Consider the following 23111-nt stretch of genomic DNA (forward strand, 5'->3'; position numbering starts at 1 on the left):
GTGCAGGACTAGGATTAATTTCTAAAAACTCATTTTTACATACTACTGATTGTTCAACTATGATCCTTTAAAATCTGGTCAAATGTGTAGATTTTCGCTGATTCCACACCTGGGAAGCTGTGTGTCAAGCAATGCTGTTCTAGGTTTGATATTACAACACAATAATACAGTTTAAAGCTATGCAAAAAAGAGCAGCCTGTATGCAAATCTGTGGTCCCCAGATCCTCAACATTCCAAAGTAGGCTACATGTTACAGATGGGCAATAAAACTTTTTAATAATGTGCTCTGAAGGTTGTCTAGATTGTTCTTGCTTCTGGTATACAGCACAATGATTAAGGATTTTTGCCATGTGTTTCTAGACTAACAAAGCATTTGTGCTTTGATGTGCAGTTGAAATGTGAGAATTGTATGGCAAGAATCCCATGGAAGTAGAAGAGTATAGAAATTTTATTTGGCAGATGAGTGCAGCACATATTGTAATGGAGAACACTGTTGCATAACTCTGTCCTAACCGACCAAATGCAGTGTTTGCATATCATATGGAAAACTTTTTTTTCACCAGTATTTAGTAGAAGTTGAGGGTAGCCCACTGGACTTCTTTTTCTAGTAATGCTTTAAGATACTTGTGTCTAGGAACTTGGACTTACTCACTGGCTTGAAGCACACTAAACAATTCAGTCAATTGGATAATTCTGGACCTGAAACGTCTAGCTTTCTTTTTCAGAGCAGTGTAGAGTTTGGGATTTGACTTCTTCCCTCTATGTCAGCTTTCAAAAGCCCAGTTTTGTGGTGTTAGACATATGTTTGAGGAAGAGATGCTACTAAATAATTTTGCGTTGTAGAACTGTGAGTGTTTAGGTGTTTGAATGAAAAAGTGGTTAATACTTAACAGTGCAACTCCAGTGGAAAAGATTTCAGCTGGTATTTAATTTTATTTAAAAATTGTCCTTAGGTAGAACTTTAAAACAATGTTATATAAATAAATTATAATGCCACAAAATTTACCCAATCCAATTCTTGTTTAAAAGGTTTAATAAGAAGGCACACTTGCAGCTATGGACATCTACGATCCTCAGACCCTTGGAATAGTTGTGTTTGGGGGCTTCATGTTGTTCTCAGCAATTGGGATTGTCCTTGTCTCAACATTTTCCATGAAGGAGACCTCGTATGAAGAAGCTATAGCCAAGCAACGAAAGGAGCAAGGAAAGTCCCAAACAGGTCAACGAACAGACAAGAAGAAAAAGGACAAGGCAGCTGAGAAGAAAAACCGAGGTAAGAAAAAAGAAGATAAGGCCAATGGGGAGTCAGAGGTCATCCCTGAGGTTGCAGAAGCACCAGCTCAACCCACTTCATTAATACCACCTGCCCCAGAACAAGTAGCTGCTCCGACACTTCAACCAGAAGCTCCTTCCCAGAAGTTGAATCAACCCGCCCCAGACCGGAAATCTGCTTCTCCTGCTCAGAAATCTGCTTCACCTACTCCTGCCAATAAATCTACATCACCTTCTCCTGCCAATACATCTACATCACCTACTCCTGCCAAGAAATCTACATCACCTATCCCAGCCCAGAAATCTGCTCCAGCAGCTCCTGCCCAAAAATCTGCTCCAGCAGCTCCTGCCCAAAAATCTTCGCCAGCAGCCCCAGCCCAGAAATCCACTTCTCCTACCCCTGCTCAGAAATCTGCTCCACCGGCCCCTGCACAAATATCTGCCCCAGCCCAGAAATCATCTGCATCTGCCACAGCCCAGAAATCATCTGCATCTGCCCCAGCCCAGAAATCATCTGCATCTGCTCCATCTGCCCCAGCCCAGAAATCATCTGCCCCAGCCCAGAAATCTGCTCCATCTGCCCCAGCCCAGAAATCTGCTCCATCTGCCCCAGCCCAGAAATCTTCTTCATCTGCCCCAGCCCAAAAGTCTGCTTCAATTGCCCCAGCCCAGAAAGCAGCTCCACCTGCACCAGCCCAAATTGCTGTTTTAGTTGCCCCAGGCCAAAAGACTTTACAAACTTCCCCAACCCAGAAATCATCTCAAGCTCAATCATCTAAGTCTGCAGCAGGTCCTACACCCTGTTCCATTCTAGTTGATGCCCCACCTGCCCCATCTCCTAAGAATAAGAGGAAGAAGAAAGCCAAAGTGGAGTCTGCCTCTGCTGAGGTTTTGCTCAAATCAGTGGCTCCATTGGAGACAGTGACTAAAAAGGTTCCAGTGATGGCTGTACCTCCAGTGGGCACTCTAAAAGACTCCCCAGTAACTGCTGTGCTGACTAAAGCAGAGGAACACAAACAAGAGGCTCCACCTAAGAAGAAAGCAGGATCCAAGAAGGCAGAGCCAGGTAAGCTGTTATCTCCACCAAACTGCCTTTAACTGGTCTGATACTTACTAGTCAGGGTGCTCAGGCTAGTGTTCAGGAGAGGTGACTGCCCCCTGCTGGTCCTTTTTTGACACAATGCAAGGCTTGGCACATTTTATTACATAAAGACATCTTCTATTCACATTTTCAGGCCTTTCACTTGAGTCTGTATGATGTAGTAAGACATCATCAAACCTTGAGAGCTATAGTTTTTTCTTAAGTTCCTCCAGCTTTCCTTTTTATCTTTTTCTGTTGCTACATTTAAGTACACATAGGTCCTGCTGAATGAATTCATTCACATTAAAACTCACTTTCAAACACATGCATATTGTGTTTAAGGTATTTATGAAAGGCCTCGTGCTGTGTTTCGTCATGGCCTTAGGCCACAGTACTGTAGCTCAGTGTGTGATAACACATGAGACCTTCCACAGAAACTTCTTTGTGTCTTTATCTCATTGTCATTATCGCCAATATACCTACACGCCTCACCACAGATTCTTCAGGCCATGTTTTATATAATAAAAAAAAAAATTCAATCATGAACAAAAATAGGAGGGATTTGTCCTTTGACAGGCTGGTTTGGCTCAACTAGATAAATCAATCAACGTCTCGCCACCTGTGACATCCAGATACGATTGTCGCATTTCTCACTCGTATGACAATCATGATTAACTTTTAATTTGCTTGTTATGGATCATATTCATTACACAGAGCAAGGATGTCAATGGAATGTTTGGTCATAGCAATATGGCGGCACAGTGGCTTCAATACTAAGACGCCATCAGCAATCCAGTTCTATATTATATATCAGTAATAAAGACCCATAAAATAAATATTTGCCATTATCATCGTCATTCTCATTATCAGGAGAATGCAGCAGAATCATTCTGAAATGTAGCAGAAGCATTTATTAAACTTGTTAAATGAAAAAATTAATTATAATGAGTAGGTAAGTCTTCAAGGAAGCTTGGCCTCAGTACGCAATAACAGGATGCATCTGACTGGTTTGCTAGTGTTTGACCAGACTCTTAAATACACAGAGATAAAGCATTTTTGGCTTAAGCTCACAGATGCTATCTTTGTTTAATGAACTTCCAAAAACAAATAGATTGTCTGTGATGTAAGTTTATATTTGTGTCACTTCCTGATTTCATTAATCTAGTTCAAAGTACTTCTCTGGATGGTTTCTACTGACAAATAGCACTGACATGCTCTATTTCCTTTCTGGGCGGGTGCTGGAATAGCACTGCTCCTTATTTGCTGATGTTTGCCCTGACTGGCTGTTGTATTGAGAGCAAAAAACTCTGTGTCTAAAGTGCTACTCACAGGGGAACGAAGGCTTTGAGCTGCATTTTCTGCCCATGAGCTGATTTTCATGCACAAGTGCACCAGTTCACAGGCTCTTAAAAGCATGCAAAGGTTTCACTTAAAGGATTAGTTCAACTGAAACTAAAAATCCTGCCATGCTTAACTCACCCTCATGTTGTTCCAAACCCATATGCCTTTCTTCTGTGGAACACAAAAGGTGATTTCCATTTTTGGTTTAAATGTCCCTTTAATAACACATTCATAATCGACGATTTCCTTGAGCCTCATGCTATTATACATAATGTTGGATTCACTTTTTTACCTTTTGTTGTTCTTTCACACTGTTTTCCATCAACCTTCTGTCACACTTAGTCAAACAAGTTCCCTCACTTTCTCTTTTTCTCCTTCTTTAAAAATACACACAGTCAGACATTATACATTTTCCACTCACTTGTGATGTGGTATTGGCACCAGTGGGAAAAGCCAATGAGTTTGTGCCAGTGTTCAGGTGGGTTTCGAGAACTCTTGAGTTCCACTGCTCTAAACAGAGCACAGCTCCTCTTGACTCTATTCAAACAATACTCTTGCCTCAGCTGCTCCGCTAGGGGAGCATACAAAGGCCTTTAGTAACTTGACAATAGGTGTTTATTAGTGATGGGAAGATCGGATCATTTTACTGACTTGAATCATTGAGTCTCATTCAGCAAAATGGACAAATCTTTTCATTTAGTTCATTTAAGCAAAATGTAATTAAAATGTTACATTTTCAATAGCCAAAAAAATGTAACCCCCCCTCCCATCTAAAAGTGAAAGTGGAGTTTATAGTAAAAAAAAAAATAAAAAAAAAGGGACTTAAATATTGATCTGTCTCTCATCTACAGAGCTGAAAGTTTTTCTAAAAAAAAAAAAAAACATTTGTGTTCAGCAGAAGAAAGTTATACACATCTCATCTGGGATGGCATGAGGGTGAGTAAATGATGAGAGAATTTTCATTTCGTATATATAATCATAAAAAGTAAGAGTGTGGCCCTCGTGGGTACATTGATCCAGCTTTGCGGCCCTTGACCTTGAAGTTGAGTAGCCCTGATTTAGAGCATGGCCTGTGTGTCTGGATTCGATTTGGACTCCGGGTTCAGGTTTATTACCATAAATAATTTTGAGTCGTTACTCCTTTTCTTAAAGAAAAAGAAAGCAAAAGTCATGGTTACAGTGAGACTTGCAATGGAAGTGAATGAGGCCAATTTTCGAAGCATTTAAAGGTGAAAATGTGAAGCTTCAAAATGTATAAAAACACTATAATTAATGATAAAATTAATGTTTTACTTGAGCTGTAAAGTTATTTAAATGGTTATTTAAGGGTTTACAACATAACGTTGTCATGGCAACGAAGTTGTAAAATTGGATATAAATTTACACAAAGTTTTGTAAGCAGTTTGAATATTAAAATCATGTTTTGCTTTTTTTAAAAGTAGGGACAAGTCAAAATAAATTTGTGTGGTAATTAACATTATTCCACAAATTATGTTGATTAAGCTTAACCTGTATTGAAACCGTAATATTCCTTTAAACAATGTAGTTTTGTTTTCACTGCTTTTCTGATTTGAACTGGATGGAACATGACAGATTGGATGCAGAAGATTGTGGCATGGGTATTTAGGCAGTGAATAAATAAATGAAATAAATCTATTTGGAGATTTTGCATAAAAACAATGTGTTTGTGTACACCCTACTGCCATTAAGTTTTTATTTATTTATTTTTATTTGGCGTCCCTGAATTACACCCACGCACACTCCAACAGGGGGCAGCACTCCAACTGAATCTTCTCAGCGGATAGCAGTCATTTCTTAATTCATTTCTCTCTCTCAGGTTACTCCTTCAATGTCTCTCTCACACACACACACACACCTTAATAAATTATCTATGCTCTCTCTCTCTTTCTAGCGGCGGCTGCAGACCCCGCAGACAGTCCGATGTACCTACCGTATAAGGGTTTGGTGTCCACTGTTAGGAGTATGGTGTTCAGTGAAGGAGAGGCCCAGCAGCTCATTGAGATTCTGTCTGATAAAACTGGCATCATCCAGGACACCTGGCACAGGGTATGTTCAAACAATGGGTACAGGGGTCTGGAAACCTGTTTGTTTGCTGCCACTAGTGGTGCAGAAATGACACACACCTGCTTTAAGTAGTCATACAATATCACATGTTAAGACACAATTTATTTTTTAGAGATTTAAATATAGTGGGTGTTTATTTCTTCTGTGGTGGTGTTCTGTTAAATATTTCCAAAGGAATGCAATCTTAAATTCATCAGTGATTCATTTTCATGTAGATTCTACATCCCCTATGCTTCTATCTTCATTCCGTGCTCACTTTATTTACACTCAAGCAGGAAGTTTGTGTAAACAGAGTTCTGTGTGTGCTTATAGGCTACACAGAAGGGTGATCCAGTAGCCGTTCTGAAGAAACAGCTGGAGGAACGGGAAAAGCAGCTGGCAGCCGAGCAGGAGGATGCAGCAGCTGCTAAGAGCCGTCTGAGAGAACTGAATAAGGTAAAGCCTCTAAAACACACACACACAAAATGAAGAAACATTTGTTAAAAGTGCTATTTGACAAGTGGACATAGGTCAGGCCCTATCAGTTGAATCTAACTTAAATGAAACTGTGGGAAGTTCTGTGTTGGAAGCTACAAAGTATTAATTTATCATTTAGCTCACACTTTTATTCATGGCTACTTCACACAGAATGCATTCTTGCATTTGAGCACGAGCAGCTAGACATGGTAATGGAACAGAATGTAGTTATCAGCAATAAACCAGCAAATAATAATAATACAAAAAAAATTTTCCTGTTTGAATGGCAGCTTCTAGTACACTTAACAGGGACAGTTCCCATGGAGGAACAGGGGATAAGTGCTTTGCTCAAGGGTCTGATGGTAATTGTTGTAGGGTTTGACTACAATCTTACAAGTTGCCAGCCCATATGTTTAACAACTAAGCTACACTACACCTGCACCAGATGCCCAGATCATGACCTGTTTTTGTGTATGTAGGAGCTGTCTGTGGAGAAGTCAAAGGTGGCATCTGTAGAGACCAGGCTGAGCTCTCAGCTGAGCAAGCGAGAGCAGGATATTATCGCCTTGCAAGCACGCATGCAGGCCAGTTATCAAGATCACCTCGCCGAGATCCAGCAGCTTAATGCCAAAGTGAGAACTCTGCTGTAAACCTGCACAATTGTAGTTAACATGATTAATCTCACATTATGAGTTTGCAGAAATTTGGCTCAAAATATTTTTTGGTTTTAATCTATTCAGTTCCTCTGAAGGAAAACAAAACAATGTTTATCTCATTAAAGTTATCTTTAATGTCAAATTAAGTAATTTCGTGAACAGTTTTAATGTCAATTTTTAAAGGTAATGTCATGTTTTAAGATGTATTTCATTAATCTCATACTGTAAGTGAACATGTTAACTTTGGCAGCTCATATATTTAGGTGACAATCTAAGCCATTACTCTTCTCAGGTCTTGGCTCTCCAGGACCAGCTGGAGAAAGGCCCGAATGCTCAGCTGGCCCGTCTACAGCAGGAGAACTCCATCCTCAGAGATGCTCTCAACCAAGCCACCAGTCAGACTGAGAGCAAGTATGAACTTACAGCTCCTCCCAAACCTAATAATGTATTTTTCACTCATCTGTTTTGTAATGGTGAAAAACATTGTTTCTTATCAAAGACCACAGCAAACTCATGCAATTTATCTTCTCTTGGCACAACGTGGCAAATAATTTATTTGGCCTCCGTTAAAGAGAAATGTTCTGCCACGTAATTACAAAAAAAGAAAATGATAGCCAATGAGATTACAGTGTGCTACCCATCATAGCAACAGTCAAAATGTCTTCATGTGTGATGCTGTTGACGGTCATGACTAATGAGTACAAACTCAACAACTACACTCAAAAACATTATCAACATTGACCCTATTTACCTTCTTTTAGCATGGCCCTGGTCTTATTGTGCTTGATTAATTGTAGCACGTTATTTGAAGTTTGCATAATTTATCAAAATGTATTATCTTGCTTGCTTTTGAAATGATATACCTTTTCAGTTCACACATTTTCAATATTTTTCAACACATCTCCTGGCTACATTGTGGTGTATAACACCCAATATTTGTCATTCAAGCAATACAAGATGGATACAATAAAGTTCTGCCCTACATTGTTTTATTGTTAAATATCCTGTTTCACTTGGAAATACATTTTACTTTTGGTCCATTAGACAAAATGCTGAGTTGGCCAAACTGCATCAGGACTGCATGCGGCTGAGTAAGGAGCTGATTGAGAAGAATGAGTCCTTGAAGGCTGATGAACAGCTCAAGAAAAATCTGGAATCTAAAGCTGCCATTGCTGAGAAGCAACTGGCCCAGCTGCAGGTCAGATGCCGGCCTCTAGACATTACCTTTGCATCACACTCACCAATTATTCCTGTTGTTTAGTTTGCAGAGTTGCACTGTTTTGTACCAAAAAACTGCACAACAAGGGCCCAAGCAGTACCTTTCTGAAAGAATTGAAAATACCGCTCTGATTATTACTAAAGATCTCCCAGCATCAGCAGAAGCCTCATTAGCGTTGTCAGCTACCTCTTACTGGGGGTTTAGCATTTCACATCTACAGGTGGGCAAGCTTAGTTGCTTGGTGTGTGTGTGTGTGTGTGTGTGTGCGCGCGCTCGCGTGTGCGCACGTGTATTTATCACTTTGTGGGGACCAAATGTCCCCATAAGGATAGTAAAACCTGAAATGTTTGACCTTGTGGGGACATTTTGTCGGTCCCCATGAGGAAAACAGCTTATAAATCATACTAAATTATGTTTTTGAAAATGTAAAAATGCAGAAAGTTTTCTGTGAGGGTTAGGTTTAGGGGTAGAGTTAGGTTTAGGGGATAGAATATAAAGTTTGTACAGTATAAAAACCATTATGTCTATGGAAAGTCCCCATAAAACATGGAAACCAAACAAGTGTGTGTGTGTGTGTGCGCGCGAGAGAGAGAGAGAGAGAAAAAATATTGATTAGGCTTGCCGGTAAAAGCTTTGACCCCTTGGCGCTGGTTCCTCTACTACTGGGATTGTTTGCATGCTGCCAGAACATTTGATTGCCAGTTTGATCACTCAGCATTGCTCTGTGGGTTGGAACATTGCCCACGCTACAGAAGAGCTACTCTGAACAATCTGGAATGTGAGCCTGCCCAAGAAGTAGGATTTCACACAGATACACACGAGTGTCTAATTCTTAAATATTCTTTACTTACTGAAAGTACAGATAAAATATGAGACGATCTACACTCCTATTCGCTTACTTTGAGAGCAAACTGTCTCAACTCACAAAGGCCACTGTATAAAGTACAGCCTTGTTACAGTGTGTTCTGAGCATATTTTAAGCATTTCTAGACTGTACTGACTCAAGAGAGACATAGGTAATGTCTGGATAGTGTGAGTCAGACTCATTTGACAAGATGCAAATCCCAAATGGAGTGTTTCTCTACAGCTTGCAATGAGAAACTACACTTGTAATATAATTTAGAATTCCAGTGCTCCTGTAGCTCAACTGGTAGAGCATGAATCTAGCAATGCTAAGGTCATGGGTTGGATTCCCAGGGGACACAAACTGCCAAAATTAATGCACTGTAAATTGCTTTGGATAAAACTCTGACAAGTGCATAAATATAAATTAAATATCTGGGTAACTGGATGCAAAGTAAACCATTTTCACTATCCCCTTTTGATAAGTAGTTTAAAGTGCATTAAGACCCAAATGTCCTTTAATGGATGTACTGTAAATGGAATTAAAGGGATAGTTTACCCAAAAATGAAAATTCACTCATTTACTCACCCTCATGCCAACCCAGATGTGTATGACTTTTTCTTCTGCAGAACACAAACAAAGATTTTTAGAAGAATATTTCAGCACTGTAGGTCTATACAATGCAAGTGAATGGTGACCGGACCTTTTCAAGCTCTAAAAATCTTCAGAAGCAATTATAATAATTATAATAGGTGTGGGTGAGATACAGATCAATATTTAAGTCCTTTTTTACTTTAAATTTCCACTTTCAGAATGTGAAAAAATTGACTTAAATATTGATCTGTTTCACTTCAAAAGACTGGAGTCTTATTGATTACTTTTATGCTACTTTTATATGATTTTTGGAGCTTCAAAGGCCTGATCACCATTCACTTGCATTGAAAGGACCTACAGAACTGAAATATTCTTCTAAAACCTTCATTTTTGTTCAGCAGAAGAAAAAAAGTCGGACACATCTGGGATGGCATGAAAGTGAGAAAATTATGAGAGAATTTTCATTTTGGGGTGAACTATCCCTTTAATGGAGTAATGCACCTCAACTTTTTCAATGAGCTGATACAAATACTTTTGAAAGAATTCACATCTAACATTCCAACATTATTAAACCTGCTTTTTCTTTTTTTCATAAACACTCTGAAATCAGTGGCATTTCATTCTTAAACCTGACCGTGTTGTGTTTGTGTTATGGTGCAGGCAAGCTGTGTGAGCAGTGAACAGGCCCTGCAGAAGCATCTGGAGGAAGTGAGTGAGGAGCTCAGACAGACCCAAAGCAGCAAAAGCAGCCTTCAGACACAGCTGGAACAAGCTCAGCGAGATGCCAATGCTTTAGCAGGTCAGCACCAAACATTACAGTACCAGGGTGCAGGGCTAAGATCTTAAGCGTTTACAAAAAATATTGCAAACGCTAAAGTTAGATTTGTTGTAAATCCACCAAAGGCCGAATGTGGAAGAGAAAAAATCTTGATCTGATCAGCTGCACGTGTTGCATGCTCAAAAAAACATGACAGGTTAACACGGAGACTGATATAAAAGACAGTGGTGTGATTGTGGCTAGGCTTCGTTCATCATAGAGGTATACACCGGCTTAAGACCATATCAAGCGCATATTGATGAACGGTCTCCTTTCTTTTCTTTTTACCAATAAAAAATGTTACGTGACAGTTATGGGCACTTCATTTCAAATCATGGAGAGGCTGTGTATGGGAGAATCCTACATCCACTGCTCCTTTTGCCATGATGATTCAGATAGATAGCTAATATTGCTTTGTTCTGTGACGTGTTTCAATTGTACAATAGGCTATAGCCAACATTTGGCAAGTGATCATTTTAACAAATGTTGCTTGTTGATTTGTAATTATAAATTATTTCATGTTGTTGCACTGCTCGGTGTAAAATGCTAGAGGGCATCTCTCTATCTGCAGGGGTTTATGAATATACACACACATTTTTGGATATTCAATGTGTACTTTCCAGATAAATGTGATCATTTATAGATATTGATTTCTAGATAATTTTCTAGATAGACTTCGTTTAGATCAAATGAATACCTACACTGGCTAAGAATTATTTAGCAGTTTTCTTATTCTATTATTTCTGAATATCTGGGTTTATTAGATTCTAATCCATTTTACATTTACACACTGTTGACAACTTACCCCTGCGGTGCATTTGTACATTTGTCTTGCACACCTTTGTTTCCTATAATCAAAAGAACTTCGATTTCTCTAACCAGATTGCCTTGCATTCTAATAAAGAACATACAATTTGAATCATGTTGGAGCACATTTAAAAGTTGAAAATAAAATTAATCGTGAATAGTCTATAAATGTGATAAAAATCAAGATTTTTTTTTTTTTTTTTTTGCCATATTGCCCATCCCTATATCAACACACTTAATCTCAGGTTGCTTGTGTATGAGAGTACTGTAAGTCACTTTATACAAAAGCATCAGCTAAACTGTGAATAAGTAATTAGAAATATTCCTACTTCCGTTATAAATCCTTTTTTTTTTCTTTTTTACTTTTGAACTCTGTATTGCACAAGTTAAATCAAAAAGACATCCACATTAAAATGTATCTCTTCCTTAATGAACTTTATCAGAGGCTCAAGCTCGTGTGGCTAGTGTGGAGGCAGAACTAAGAGTGAGTGCTGGAGAGGTGGAGAGTCTGCAGAGCCAGCTGAAGCAGACACAGGTGGAGAAAGAGCAGCTGCAGGAGGCAAGCCAGAACAAGGAACGGAACCACATTTCAGAGGTGAGATTCCACTTTCCTTGACTATAAGCTACAAGAGCTACTGCTATGTATTTTCTGTTAATGCGTTACCATTAAAAATCCCTAATATTAACTTTTCATCTGCATTTTACTATGTGTATGGCGAGGCAGTGATTTGATAATCATTTGTATGTATCTTTACAGGCTTTTATGGCTGAACTGGAGCTAGCAAAGAGCAGGTGAGATTTACTGTCTGCATCTATCTCCCTTCTTGGTTGTATGAAAAAATGTACGTCAGCTTTTTGACATAACATTTAGTTGAACTTGAATTCTCATTCACTCATTGATCTGTAGCCTGAAGGCGAAAGAGAGTAGAGTTTCAAGTCTTGAAGAAGAGATGACCCAACTCAAAAACACCATCGGCAATCAGGTGAAGGTGAACTTGATGTTTTGGGGGTTGTTGCAAGTAAAAGTGTTAAAATGCTTTGATTTGAACAACTAATATAACTTAATTTTATTTGTCTTTTCGTTTTCTTTGTGCTGACTTGAACTAATCTCATGTCCCTCTCAGGTGGATAACAGAGCAGAGGTGCAGCAGTTTTTGCACAGGTACAGTGAGCATATTTGCTCCCACTGCACTAATGTATTTGAATATAGCTTAGTATGCACACGACATGTCACCCAATATTAATCTTGTTTATTTATCCTTATTATTTGAATGTAAGCATCAAAGAAAAAGATGACCAAATAGCTACTCTTCAGGAAGAACTTCAACAGGTTAAAGAAAAAAGTTCTGACCTTAACAATGTAAGTTTATCATGTCAACTGTACTCCTCAACATATTTAAATTCAGACTTAAACATTCATGCAAATTTGCTTGTTCAATTATTTATAGCTTGAAAACACAAAAATGCTGGAACAGCTACAAAACAGGTAGGCATCATTTGTAATCCAAGCAAAAACTTAAGTAAAGCAATTTTGTTTTTAAGCTGTTTCTAATTGTCATGTGTTTTGTTTTTCCTGTTCCTGTAGTTTGAAAGAAGAGGAGGCTCGGGTGGCTTCGTTTGAGAATGAGTTGAGACAGTATAAAGAACAGTGCAACACTACAGTAAGTGCATATATTGTATTATTTTATTAGTTTGCTCCACAGAAAGCTTATCTTGACTTTAAGTTGACAGAATTGCATTTATTACATTTTGGAACAATACTAAACATGCATAAAGTATGTTTTGTAGATCTTAAAGACCCCATGAAAGTGCTTTGCAAGTGCAGGTTTCTTTCCCGTGTTGATGTATTTTCCATTGAAACAGGAAGTCTGGGTGGAATATATCGAATGGATGTCTCTTTTTTTTTTTTTTTTAAGAAATAGCCTATTGGCTTTAAATGCGTTTAGTTACCACCTGTTGTTAGGACTATTTGGGGGAGGGACCTTCTCATTCTAGAGAGCATTTGATTGGACAAAAATCTGTAATGTTCAAGATGAGTCATTGTAAGTATACTTTTGGCCCATTTTCCTGGAGGAGAGAGACTGTAAATGCATTTAGTATCTGCTAAAGGTATATTTTAACTATTAGGAGTACAGTAGCATATAGATGGCTTCAAAGCTAATAGACATGGACTAAATGCCATAAAACTGCAATATTGATTTCACTGGGCCTTTTAAACGGATTTCAAAAAGCACTGACAAATTTGAAATACCTGTTCAGGATTGTTAGTTATTATTAAATGTATTTGGATCAATTCGACCATGTCTGATAACACACTCTTTCTCTGTAGATGGAAGACAACAAAGCCAAAATGGAGTCAGTAATTAAGAGGTACATATTCACTCTAAGTCAAATGTATGACTTTATTTTCTTTCTTGAGCAGAACACATTTGAAGAAAAATAGAAAAATACCTTGGCTCAGTAGGCCCTTAATATAAGTGGATGGAGATATGATCTTTGAAGCTCCAAAAAGAACAGGCAGTCAGCATAAAAGTCATCCATACGACTCCACTGGTTAAATAAATGTCTTCTAAAGCAAAACTATCAATTTTGATGCGAAAAAGATCAATATTTAATCTCTTATTAATTATAAATCTTTGCTTCCGGTCAGCAGCATATTCGCGCGAGAACAGACGCATGCGTGACACACCCGGAAGAGAAGCGCTGTTTACAACTGTGTAGGAGGAATGCTGTACGGAAGAATTGTTGGTTTTGGATTAGATCTTTATTTGTATCTGTATGTTTACTAAAAGTGGTGCTCTGTGTGCTCATCCTGGATGTCTCAACAGAGAGAAAAATGTGAGCTTGGGTCCATAGAGACTGTGTGAACTCCGCCCTCTCTTGAATGCACATACTAATGCTGATCGGAAGTGATGATTTATAGTTAAAAAGTTCTTAAAGCTGCACAATGTACCTCTTGCTGGGCAGTTTAAAAATTTTTGGTTAAAAATTAACAAATTGCTATAATTGATTGAATACATATACAGTCAATGTTCAAAACAATGTCCTTTACCCCGATTCACTACCGTAAGCCTATAAAGATGATTTGTATTTTGAGCTGTCGGGTTGTATTTGGCACAAAATCGCTGGCTTATGACGTTCATCTTTGCGTCATAATGTAATATCCATAAGTAATATACTCTTGTAGTTGTTATATTGCATATTTAAGCATATTATTTTTATGTTTAAAGTATATTTTATCCCCATCATTATTGAATCCTCATTTTATGTTTTTAGTTTATTGTGTGTTATTGTGTGCTTTGCATATACATGCTTTTGTATTAAAGGGGTCATGACATGAGAAACCAAATTTGCCTTGATCTTTTGGTATATAAGAGGTCTTTGTATCATTAAAACGTCCTGCAAGTTTAATATTTTAAGACGTCCTCCCCATTCTAAACGAATCATTTATTTAATCAAGCTCAAAATACAGCTCGTTCTGGATTCATGGTTAGAAGTGACGTGTCGGTTAGAAGTGACGTAACAGCGTTTGCATATGACCGCCTCCAGCACAAGATAACTACGCTTTAAGCGCAAGACAGCTACGCTCATTTCAGTATCGCCGTGCGCCTCACAAGTGTTCAGTCGATGGACAGCGAGCTCTGACAGAGACTACTTGTGCACAGGAAAATTACGATGCCACACAGATGTGCTGTTCCTGGCTGTGGTCAAACAAAACCTCTGAATAAGCTGCCGAAAGATCCAGACGTCAGGGAAAAATGGATGCAGTTTATTTTTTGCGGACGTTCCAGTCACGGCAGTGTTAACTTAAGCGTTTGTTCTGTACATTTTAAGGATGACTGTTTTGAGAACAAATCTCAATATGATGCTGGCTTTGCCAGAAAACTGTTGCTCAAAGATAAGTCCGTGCCGACTATTCTGGGAACAACGACGACGCAAACTGTAAGTAATCTATTTTAAACTTTAAACTACTTTTTAAAGCGCAATTTCATTCATTATGAATAATCACAGTGTTTTTACTTAGTTTACTTGCATATTGTTCTGGCTGGGGCGTCAATAATTGATACATAGGCACTGACGTTAGCCAATCATAACAGTGGGCGTTAACACTGAAGTCTTAAATGGAAAACGCCCCCAAAACAGACTGTTTGAATCAGAGGATGAGAAACAGGGTGGGAAAAGGTCATAAATCACTAGATTTTAAAAGTTTTTCTTAAAAAAAAATATATTAATACTATAATTGCACCTAAGGGAACATAATAATACAATAAAAAAAACCATGTCATGACCCCTTTAACTGAGGCTGGACAATATAGTATACATATAATGAAGTCTTCTATTGAAATCATATCAGCCATATTATGAGTTTAACCTCTTAAATTGAAAACTGTTGTACAATTCAAACATTAAGAGTAGATAAAACACTTAAATAATCACTTGTGGTGGCTGACCAGAGTCCCCTGTTCTCTGTTTAAAAGTGCTTTGAGTGTGCAATTTGCTTGCAATTTCAAGTTTCTACCACAGATGTCGATAGAGAGCACGAAGTTATGTAGTGCAGCTTTAACTAATGAATTTAATCAGTGGAGTTGTATAGATGACATTTATTCTGACAGTCTGTTCTGTTTGGAGCTTCAAAGGCCTGATCACCATCCACTTGCTTTTTAAGGACTTCCTGAGCTAAGACATTTTTCTTCAAATGTGTTCTGCTGAAAAAAGAAAGTCATACACATCTAGGATGGCATGAGGTTGAGTAAATGAGGAGAGAATGTAAATTTTTGGATGTGCTATCCCTTTAAGATTACTCTATAATAAAGTCTCTTGATTCTTATATTGAGTGGTTTTGATGTTTCCCAGTGTAACTGAGAAAGAAAGCCTTGCAACATCACTACATCAGGAACTGCAGCAACTCAAGGAACTATATCAGTCACAAGGCAAGAGTTGCGTAAGTAGACAAAGCTATTGTAAACGTGTCTGTCATTATCTTGCATATGCACAATAATATATATATATATATATATATATATATATATATATATATATATATATATATATATATATAAATATGCAGAGGCACACATCATATCTCACCATATCAGTACATTATATGGCCCTGCTATATAAAATTCAATTAAGCAGTACTCTTGCATTTCCAATTTCAGTGTGAGGGGATTTTGTGTGTATTTTATGTGACCATATGTGTGTATATATTTGTACAAATGTGTGTAAGTGTGTGTTCATTTATGGCCATATATCAGATTTCTGTATGGGTAATTTAGCAAACACTTTCAAATGAAGAAGAATGCAATTTATTAAGAAACCACTCAAGATTTGTTTGAGTTTTATTCAGCAGAATAAAAGGTTTGCTGTTCTGTTTTCACAGAAAATGTCTTATTTAATATTTTTCTAGTGTAGTTTTCTTTTTTTAGTCAGTATTTGGTTGGGCCAAGACAGTTTCAGCTGTCACTTTTGACCAGGGAATAGTGTTTAACATCAGTTCTTATAAAGTTATTTAACGTTTAATTTGTTAGCTAAAATTTGAATTGATGTTGGTTTGAAAGGTTCTAGCACTTTTGTTGTAATGTACTGAAAGTGTTTTTGGTTGTCACTGAACATGTCATTACAGGAGAGTTTGGAGGACATGTTGAAATCTTTCCAGACTGAGACCAAAGAAGTTCTTCATTCCCTTTTCCCACATATCAACATAGAGACAGAACAGGTGGCTTATATTTCAGTGTCTCATAGTTATCACATGAACATAGTCTTTCAAATATTAACTTGTAAAAGCAAATACTTCATAGAGGGAATATCATTCCTATATTTAATGATTTAAGTTTAAGTATGCATAGAGTAACTATCTAATATCCAAAAACTTCCCTCATTATGATTTACTCACCCTCATGTATTTCCAAATCTGTGACTTTTCTCCCATGGAGAAAGGAGATGTTACACATAGTGACCGCATCAGTCACCATTTACTTTGTCTAGACAAAAAAAAAAAAAAAAATGCAATGAAAGTCAATGGTGACTGATGCTGTCTGTGTTTCACGGAAGGTTAGTTAATCATTTTATTTTTGGGGGAACTATCCATTTAATCTTCTGTAACTTTCTCTCTGCAAGTCATTGAATGCTAGATGATTCTGTGCATATTATTTATTCAGACAAAATGGCTGCAGGACTTTGCTTTGAAAGCACAAGAGGAATTAAATCAAAAGCAACAGACCCCAGAATCCCAACAAAGCACAGAGATGTTGGTAAGAATGCAGCAGTTTCTGGCCTTGTAATTTTTTCATCTTTGTCGACCCCTAGTGGGGATATGAGGCAGACTTGTAAAGGTTAAAATGCTGTTTTTATTTAATAGGAGGTAATGGAGAAACTACAGACAGCCCAAGAGTGTCAGTCTACACTACAGGCAGAATGTGAACAGTACAGGAGCGTACTGGCTGAAACGGTAATATTATACTTCAGGAATCTGTTTCAGCAAAGCTTTAATGGAAAGGTGATTGAGCCAGGTCTGTTTTGTGTTTTACAGGAGGGGATGCTTAAGACCCTTCAGAAGAGTGTAGAGGAGGAGGAAAGTGTGTGGAGGGCCAAGATAACAGAATCAGAGGAGAAACTGAGGATGGTGTGTCTACATTTTTAATACATACACACACATAACCCATGGTGAACACTGGGAGCATTTGAGGTTCAATGGGAGAATTTTTAATGTTCATATTTATTGCTACTGTTCTTATTTGAAGCACCTTTGGCAGCAATTAAAGTCTTTTTGGGTATGAAGTGACAAGCTTTGCACACCTGGATTTTGGGATTTTCTGCTGTTCTTCTCTGTAGATTCTCTCAAGCTCTGTCAGGTTGGATGGGGAATGTCAGTTGACAGCCATTTTCAGGTCTCTCCAGATATGTTTGATTGGGTTCAAGTACAGGCTCTGACTGGGCCACTCAAGCACTTTCACTGAGTTGTCCCTAAGCCACTCTTGCGTTGTCTTGGCTGTGTGCTTGGGCTCATTGTCCTGTTGGATGGTGAACCTATTTGCTGCGTTCAGCTTTCCTTCAACCCTGACCAGTCACCAAGTCCCTGCTGCTGAAAAACACGCCCACAGCATGATGCTACCACCGCCATCATGCTTCACCGTTGGGATGGTATTACGCAGGTGATGAGAGATGCTTGGTTTCCACCAGACATGAAGCTTGGAATTGAGGCCAAACAGTTCAATTTTCATCAGACCAGAGAATCTTGTTTCTCACTGTCTGAGAGTCCTTTAGGTGCTTTTTTTTATGTGTCTTGCACTGAGGAGAGGAGTGTTGCCCAGATCGATGGAGTGTTGCAGTAATGGTTGTCCTTCTGCAAGTTTCTATAATCTCCACACATGATCTTTGGAGCTCAACGAGAGTGACCATCAGGTTCTTAGTCATCTCTCTTACCGAGGCCCTTCTCCCCAGATTGCTCAGTTTGGCTGGGCAGCCAGCTCTAGGAAGTGTTCTGGTTGTTCCAAACTAATTCCATTTAAGAATTATGGAGGCCACTGTGCTCTTGGGAAGCTTCAATGCAGTCGAAATGTATTTGTATCCTTCCCCAGATCTGTGCATCGACACAATCCTGTCTCTGAGCTTTGCAGGCAGTTCCGTTGACCTCTGATATGCATTTTCAGCTGCGAGACCTTATATAGAAAGTTGTGTGCCTTTTCAAATCATGTCCAAGAAATTGAATTTGCCACAGGTGGACTCCAATTAAAGTGTAGAAACATCTCAAAGATGATCAAGAGAAATGGGATGCACCTGAGCTAAATTTCAAGTGTCATAGCAAAGGGTCTGAATACTTATGTCAATGTGATATTTCAGATTTTTCTTTTTATTAAATTTGCAAAGTTATCAAAAATCTGGTTTTTGCTTTATCATTATGGGGTATGGAGTGAAGATTGATGTGAACATTTTTGATAATAAAGGTTCTTTTCCTTGTTTTCCATATTAAATATTCATTTACATTTATTAATTTAGTAGATAATTTTAAATAAGGAACAATTCAAATGCTAGTGATTAGTAACTGTAGACCATAATATTAGCAGTACTGCAATACAAATTGAAAAGTTAACCCAGTGCAGGCTAAAACATAGATGTAGCATAATTGAAAAACTTTATAATGGCTTTACTATTACATTTTTGAAATTTGTGCTGGACTCTCCTTATTGGGTGGCGTTTGGAGGATCATTCCACTACTGAGGTATACTAAGTGTCATCCTGACATTTTGCCAATGTGTCATTTTGTCTTGTTTTCTTAGGCACTCAAAAACATTCAAGAATTGGAGGAGACAACAGAGAGTTTGAGAGCGGAGAATCAAAGCAGTCAAGAGGTACCACTCTCACCTCACCAAGACAAAGACAAATCATATATCACTTTCAGATTATCCTACTTTAATCAGCTGTACGTAAATGAGTGTTTCCTCACTGAGCAACATTTGATTGTCATGTATGCAGCGAGTTAATTATTTGTTTTGTAGTACTCCATTGATTGCAACTGAGTATGTAAAGAAAAACACACTAAAAATCCTTAGTGACTCTAGTCTTGTACATTTGTTCATTTGTGTGCAGCTGAAGGACAAGGTTATTTTGCTGGAGGCCCAACTAGAGGAACGCATTCAGTCAGCTTCGACGGACAGCCAGAGCCAATTTGAAGAGATGACACATGTGAGCGAAAACTCCTGACTAGAGGCCTATTAACAATTACAGTGATGCAAATTGCCTAACAAAATACGTATTATTTTTCGGGTGCACAAAAAAAGTCCCTGAGATAAGCGAAAAAAAGTGGCATATACTAATATCGTTCACAATTTTAATGCAAAATGCTACCCATCACTAAACTGTAACAGATCTGTTGATACTCTTTAAGATCGAAAATGTTTTCAGTTTCTGCTGTTACCAACCCTTATGTCATGTAACTTGCTATTGAAGAAGGCTGACCGTTTGCATTTTGAATAGATGCATAAAATGACTAGAACTTTATTGCGGTTTTCTACCTGTTGTGATCACTCTGTTTCCCTCAATTGTGTGAGTAAAAATATAGATTTTCTGATGAGTTACAATCTTCATTTGAACAATCTCGATATCAATTCTTAAATTCCAAGATCAAACTTTTACTCAACCCTCTACACAATCCAAGGAAATCATACGCGTATGCAACCAAATTTTGCACTGTGCGAATAAAATATAGTATATATTTGGCAACTGGCTGGTAAATGTTCAGATTTCCCTTACCAGTGATTGTGTAGTATAGTGGTGAACTATTCAGCAGCAAAATCCTTTCACTGCATGATGAGCGTAAAAGTTGTTCTGTGTAATGTGTGTCCAAAAACGAGATCCACGTGATGCATTTGTCATTGAATAATGTCTCTTTTAATACCCTTTCTGTTCTTAAGAGTCAGTTGTTGATAAAAAAATAAATAACATTTGAATTCTATTCATGCATGGCATAGATGAGATAAAGCAATTGAAGTCTCTTTCTCGTTAACATTCGCTCATTTACAGACACTCTTTACAGAACAATCGGTTTTCTTATAAAATAAATACTTTTAAATAGTACAAACTATGCAATTAAACAATAATTAAGCAAAAAGTCATGAGAGGCCATGTTATATTGTTAATATAATCATGGCTAAAGGGCGTTATTAGGCACAAAGCAAAGCGGAGTGCCTGCAACCCCTTCAGCCGTGAATATGTTCACAATATGGCACAGCCTCAAGTATTTTATTGCTTTTGTAAAATGGTAACCAAATAATACAAATATTAAGGACACAAATCATCCTTCTGTCTGAAAATGTAGTCCCTGAAAGTGAATAATAAATAGAACATTGCTTGGCAAAAAGAATAACTGTCAGCTATGGGCGCGGCTGAGTAATACAAATAAAAGTTTCCATGAAGAGGTCAGAGCTGTGCTTTATCATGAATAAAGCACAGCTGTTGACCAGTCAGCATCCAGGACAAGCACTATCCATGTTATAAACATGTAACCAAAATAAGGCTGTCGATTTAATGTGTTAATTCAGTGTTCTTAATAATATAAACCATAATTCTGTTAAAACAATTATTGCGATTAATCATGTCCCTAGACCGTAATAAGGAATATTCCTTCCATATTAGGAATTCATACATGAAGTACTAACTGTTTTCTATAGGGGGCAGTAAGCAAAACTCACTGTATAGGCAACATGTGACACAGCTCTAACAGAGAGAACAAATCACACTTACAGAGGGCAAACAACACAAGATGAGAACATGCTCTTGTGTACAAACGCAGCTTCATGGAGCACAAATACAAAAGGCAGTGATCTCAAGACGTGTTTTTCTAAGTTTTAAACTGTTTATCTTGACAGGGTGACCTTGTTGTTTATGACACATTGCAACCAAGATGCTCCAAAAGCATCCGTCTGATACATGTGTACATTGATGCATCCTTAGACAAGCCCTTATAATAAATCTCGAATTCAGCTGTAGGCCAATGATGAATATTGAAATAAACTATATTGCATTCTAAAGCCACTTTTTTTTTTATTGTCTTTTTTAATGCTTAACTTTTGTGCCTAAATAATGTAATCCCTTTATTTTATTATTTTATTATTATAAAAAATAATAATGTGTGTGTGTGTGTGTGTAATTATATATATATATATATATATATATATATATATATATATATATATATATATATATATATATATATATAATGTATATGTGTGTGTATATAATTTGTAAAAATTTAGAATTACTTGAGGGGCTTTCTCAGCAAATATTTATTATGCCATTAACTACGATTAATTAATCGCCATACCATGTAATTAATTGAATTAAAAATGTATCAATAGACTGCCCTGAACAAAACATAATATATGCAGTATTGTATCATATTTATTGATGGATTACATGAATTTGTTTATATTTAAAAAGCCAAAATGTGACCAAAATGATGAAAAACACATTGAATGTAATGAGTAAAATTAAGTATTTTCTTGAAGTACGTAGTTAGAAGGTGCCCTTTATAAACTGAAATATACCCATATGAATTGATATTGAATTGAGAACTTGTAAATCGTAATCGATACCCTGCTCAACTGGCCAACCTTTGAAATCTGTCATAGCCCATTATGATGTTTTTTACTGTTGCTTTATTGCTGTCTTTCTCTGTTTTAAGCTCTCTCTTATCCAGCACTTTGTGTCTCGGTGGCTTCTTCATCCAAGCATTGTTATTGTTTTCATGATTTAACTGGGGACTCCATAGCTATTAGCCATCAAGCAAAGGTTTTATGCTTCTCAAAATTATTATAGAAGAATGAGTCAGTAACTTGAGTCGGTAATTACCGGTTTCACAAGATGGCACCAATAAGCTATGCGTTCTTCACGTAAATAAAATGTTAATAAAAAAAATTTGTGCTTGTTGTGAATAGGCATTAAATCAGATTCACATACATATGACCATCTATTGAGTGGCTATTTATGCCTTGGCATTTAACAGTTCCTTTGCTTGTTTTCAGTTAAAGCAACTTTTATCGGAATCGGAAAGACAACTGAGTGCAGCCCAGAAAGAGATTCAGACACAGAGTGAGGAGCTTTCACAGGTCAGTTACCATTTTCCCTCAAAAACCATAAGGTGAGCATTTACACCTATAATTCTAATAGTGCTACCCTCAATCCTGTGCCAATGGGAAGGATTGCCAAGGACAGATCAAAGTGGTGGTTTTTCTTGAGTGACTGCTTCCTTTTGCAGGTTAGGAAGCAGCTTGGTGACATGGCACTGCGAGCTCAGGGAGTGGCCGAGAACGGGCAGCCTGAGTGTCAGGTTAGGGTTCGACACACAGGGGCACCCTGCACACCTTACTGAGCAGCACTAGATATGCACTGCAATTGTGGAACTACTAGCTGTAGTCTGTGTCCCAAAACCTATGATGTTGATG

At 37.7% G+C, this 23111-nt stretch overlaps 1 protein-coding gene across 1 annotated transcript in view; it reads left to right on the forward strand.

Moving 5' to 3' along the window:
* The window catches only part of rrbp1a (ribosome binding protein 1a), a 28288-nt gene that overhangs the window by 1968 nt on the left and 3209 nt on the right, over positions 1-23111 (forward strand). The window contains exons 2-25 of the mRNA XM_052150981.1: positions 1030-2338; positions 5607-5761; positions 6092-6214; positions 6715-6867; positions 7184-7302; positions 7936-8089; positions 10209-10347; positions 11616-11767; positions 11930-11964; positions 12080-12155; positions 12297-12334; positions 12451-12532; positions 12621-12658; positions 12758-12833; positions 13502-13542; positions 16027-16114; positions 16796-16888; positions 17331-17423; positions 17531-17620; positions 17702-17794; positions 19449-19520; positions 19759-19854; positions 22692-22775; positions 22925-22996. Coding sequence (XP_052006941.1) covers positions 1057-2338; positions 5607-5761; positions 6092-6214; positions 6715-6867; positions 7184-7302; positions 7936-8089; positions 10209-10347; positions 11616-11767; positions 11930-11964; positions 12080-12155; positions 12297-12334; positions 12451-12532; positions 12621-12658; positions 12758-12833; positions 13502-13542; positions 16027-16114; positions 16796-16888; positions 17331-17423; positions 17531-17620; positions 17702-17794; positions 19449-19520; positions 19759-19854; positions 22692-22775; positions 22925-22996 — 3444 coding nt within the window. The 5' untranslated portion in view covers positions 1030-1056. The remainder of the gene's footprint in view (positions 1-1029; positions 2339-5606; positions 5762-6091; positions 6215-6714; positions 6868-7183; positions 7303-7935; positions 8090-10208; positions 10348-11615; positions 11768-11929; positions 11965-12079; positions 12156-12296; positions 12335-12450; positions 12533-12620; positions 12659-12757; positions 12834-13501; positions 13543-16026; positions 16115-16795; positions 16889-17330; positions 17424-17530; positions 17621-17701; positions 17795-19448; positions 19521-19758; positions 19855-22691; positions 22776-22924; positions 22997-23111) is intronic.

The sequence above is a fragment of the Xyrauchen texanus genome, chromosome 20 (assembly GCF_025860055.1).
Source record: "Xyrauchen texanus isolate HMW12.3.18 chromosome 20, RBS_HiC_50CHRs, whole genome shotgun sequence".
In the NCBI taxonomy this organism is placed as follows: domain Eukaryota; kingdom Metazoa; phylum Chordata; class Actinopteri; order Cypriniformes; family Catostomidae; genus Xyrauchen; species Xyrauchen texanus.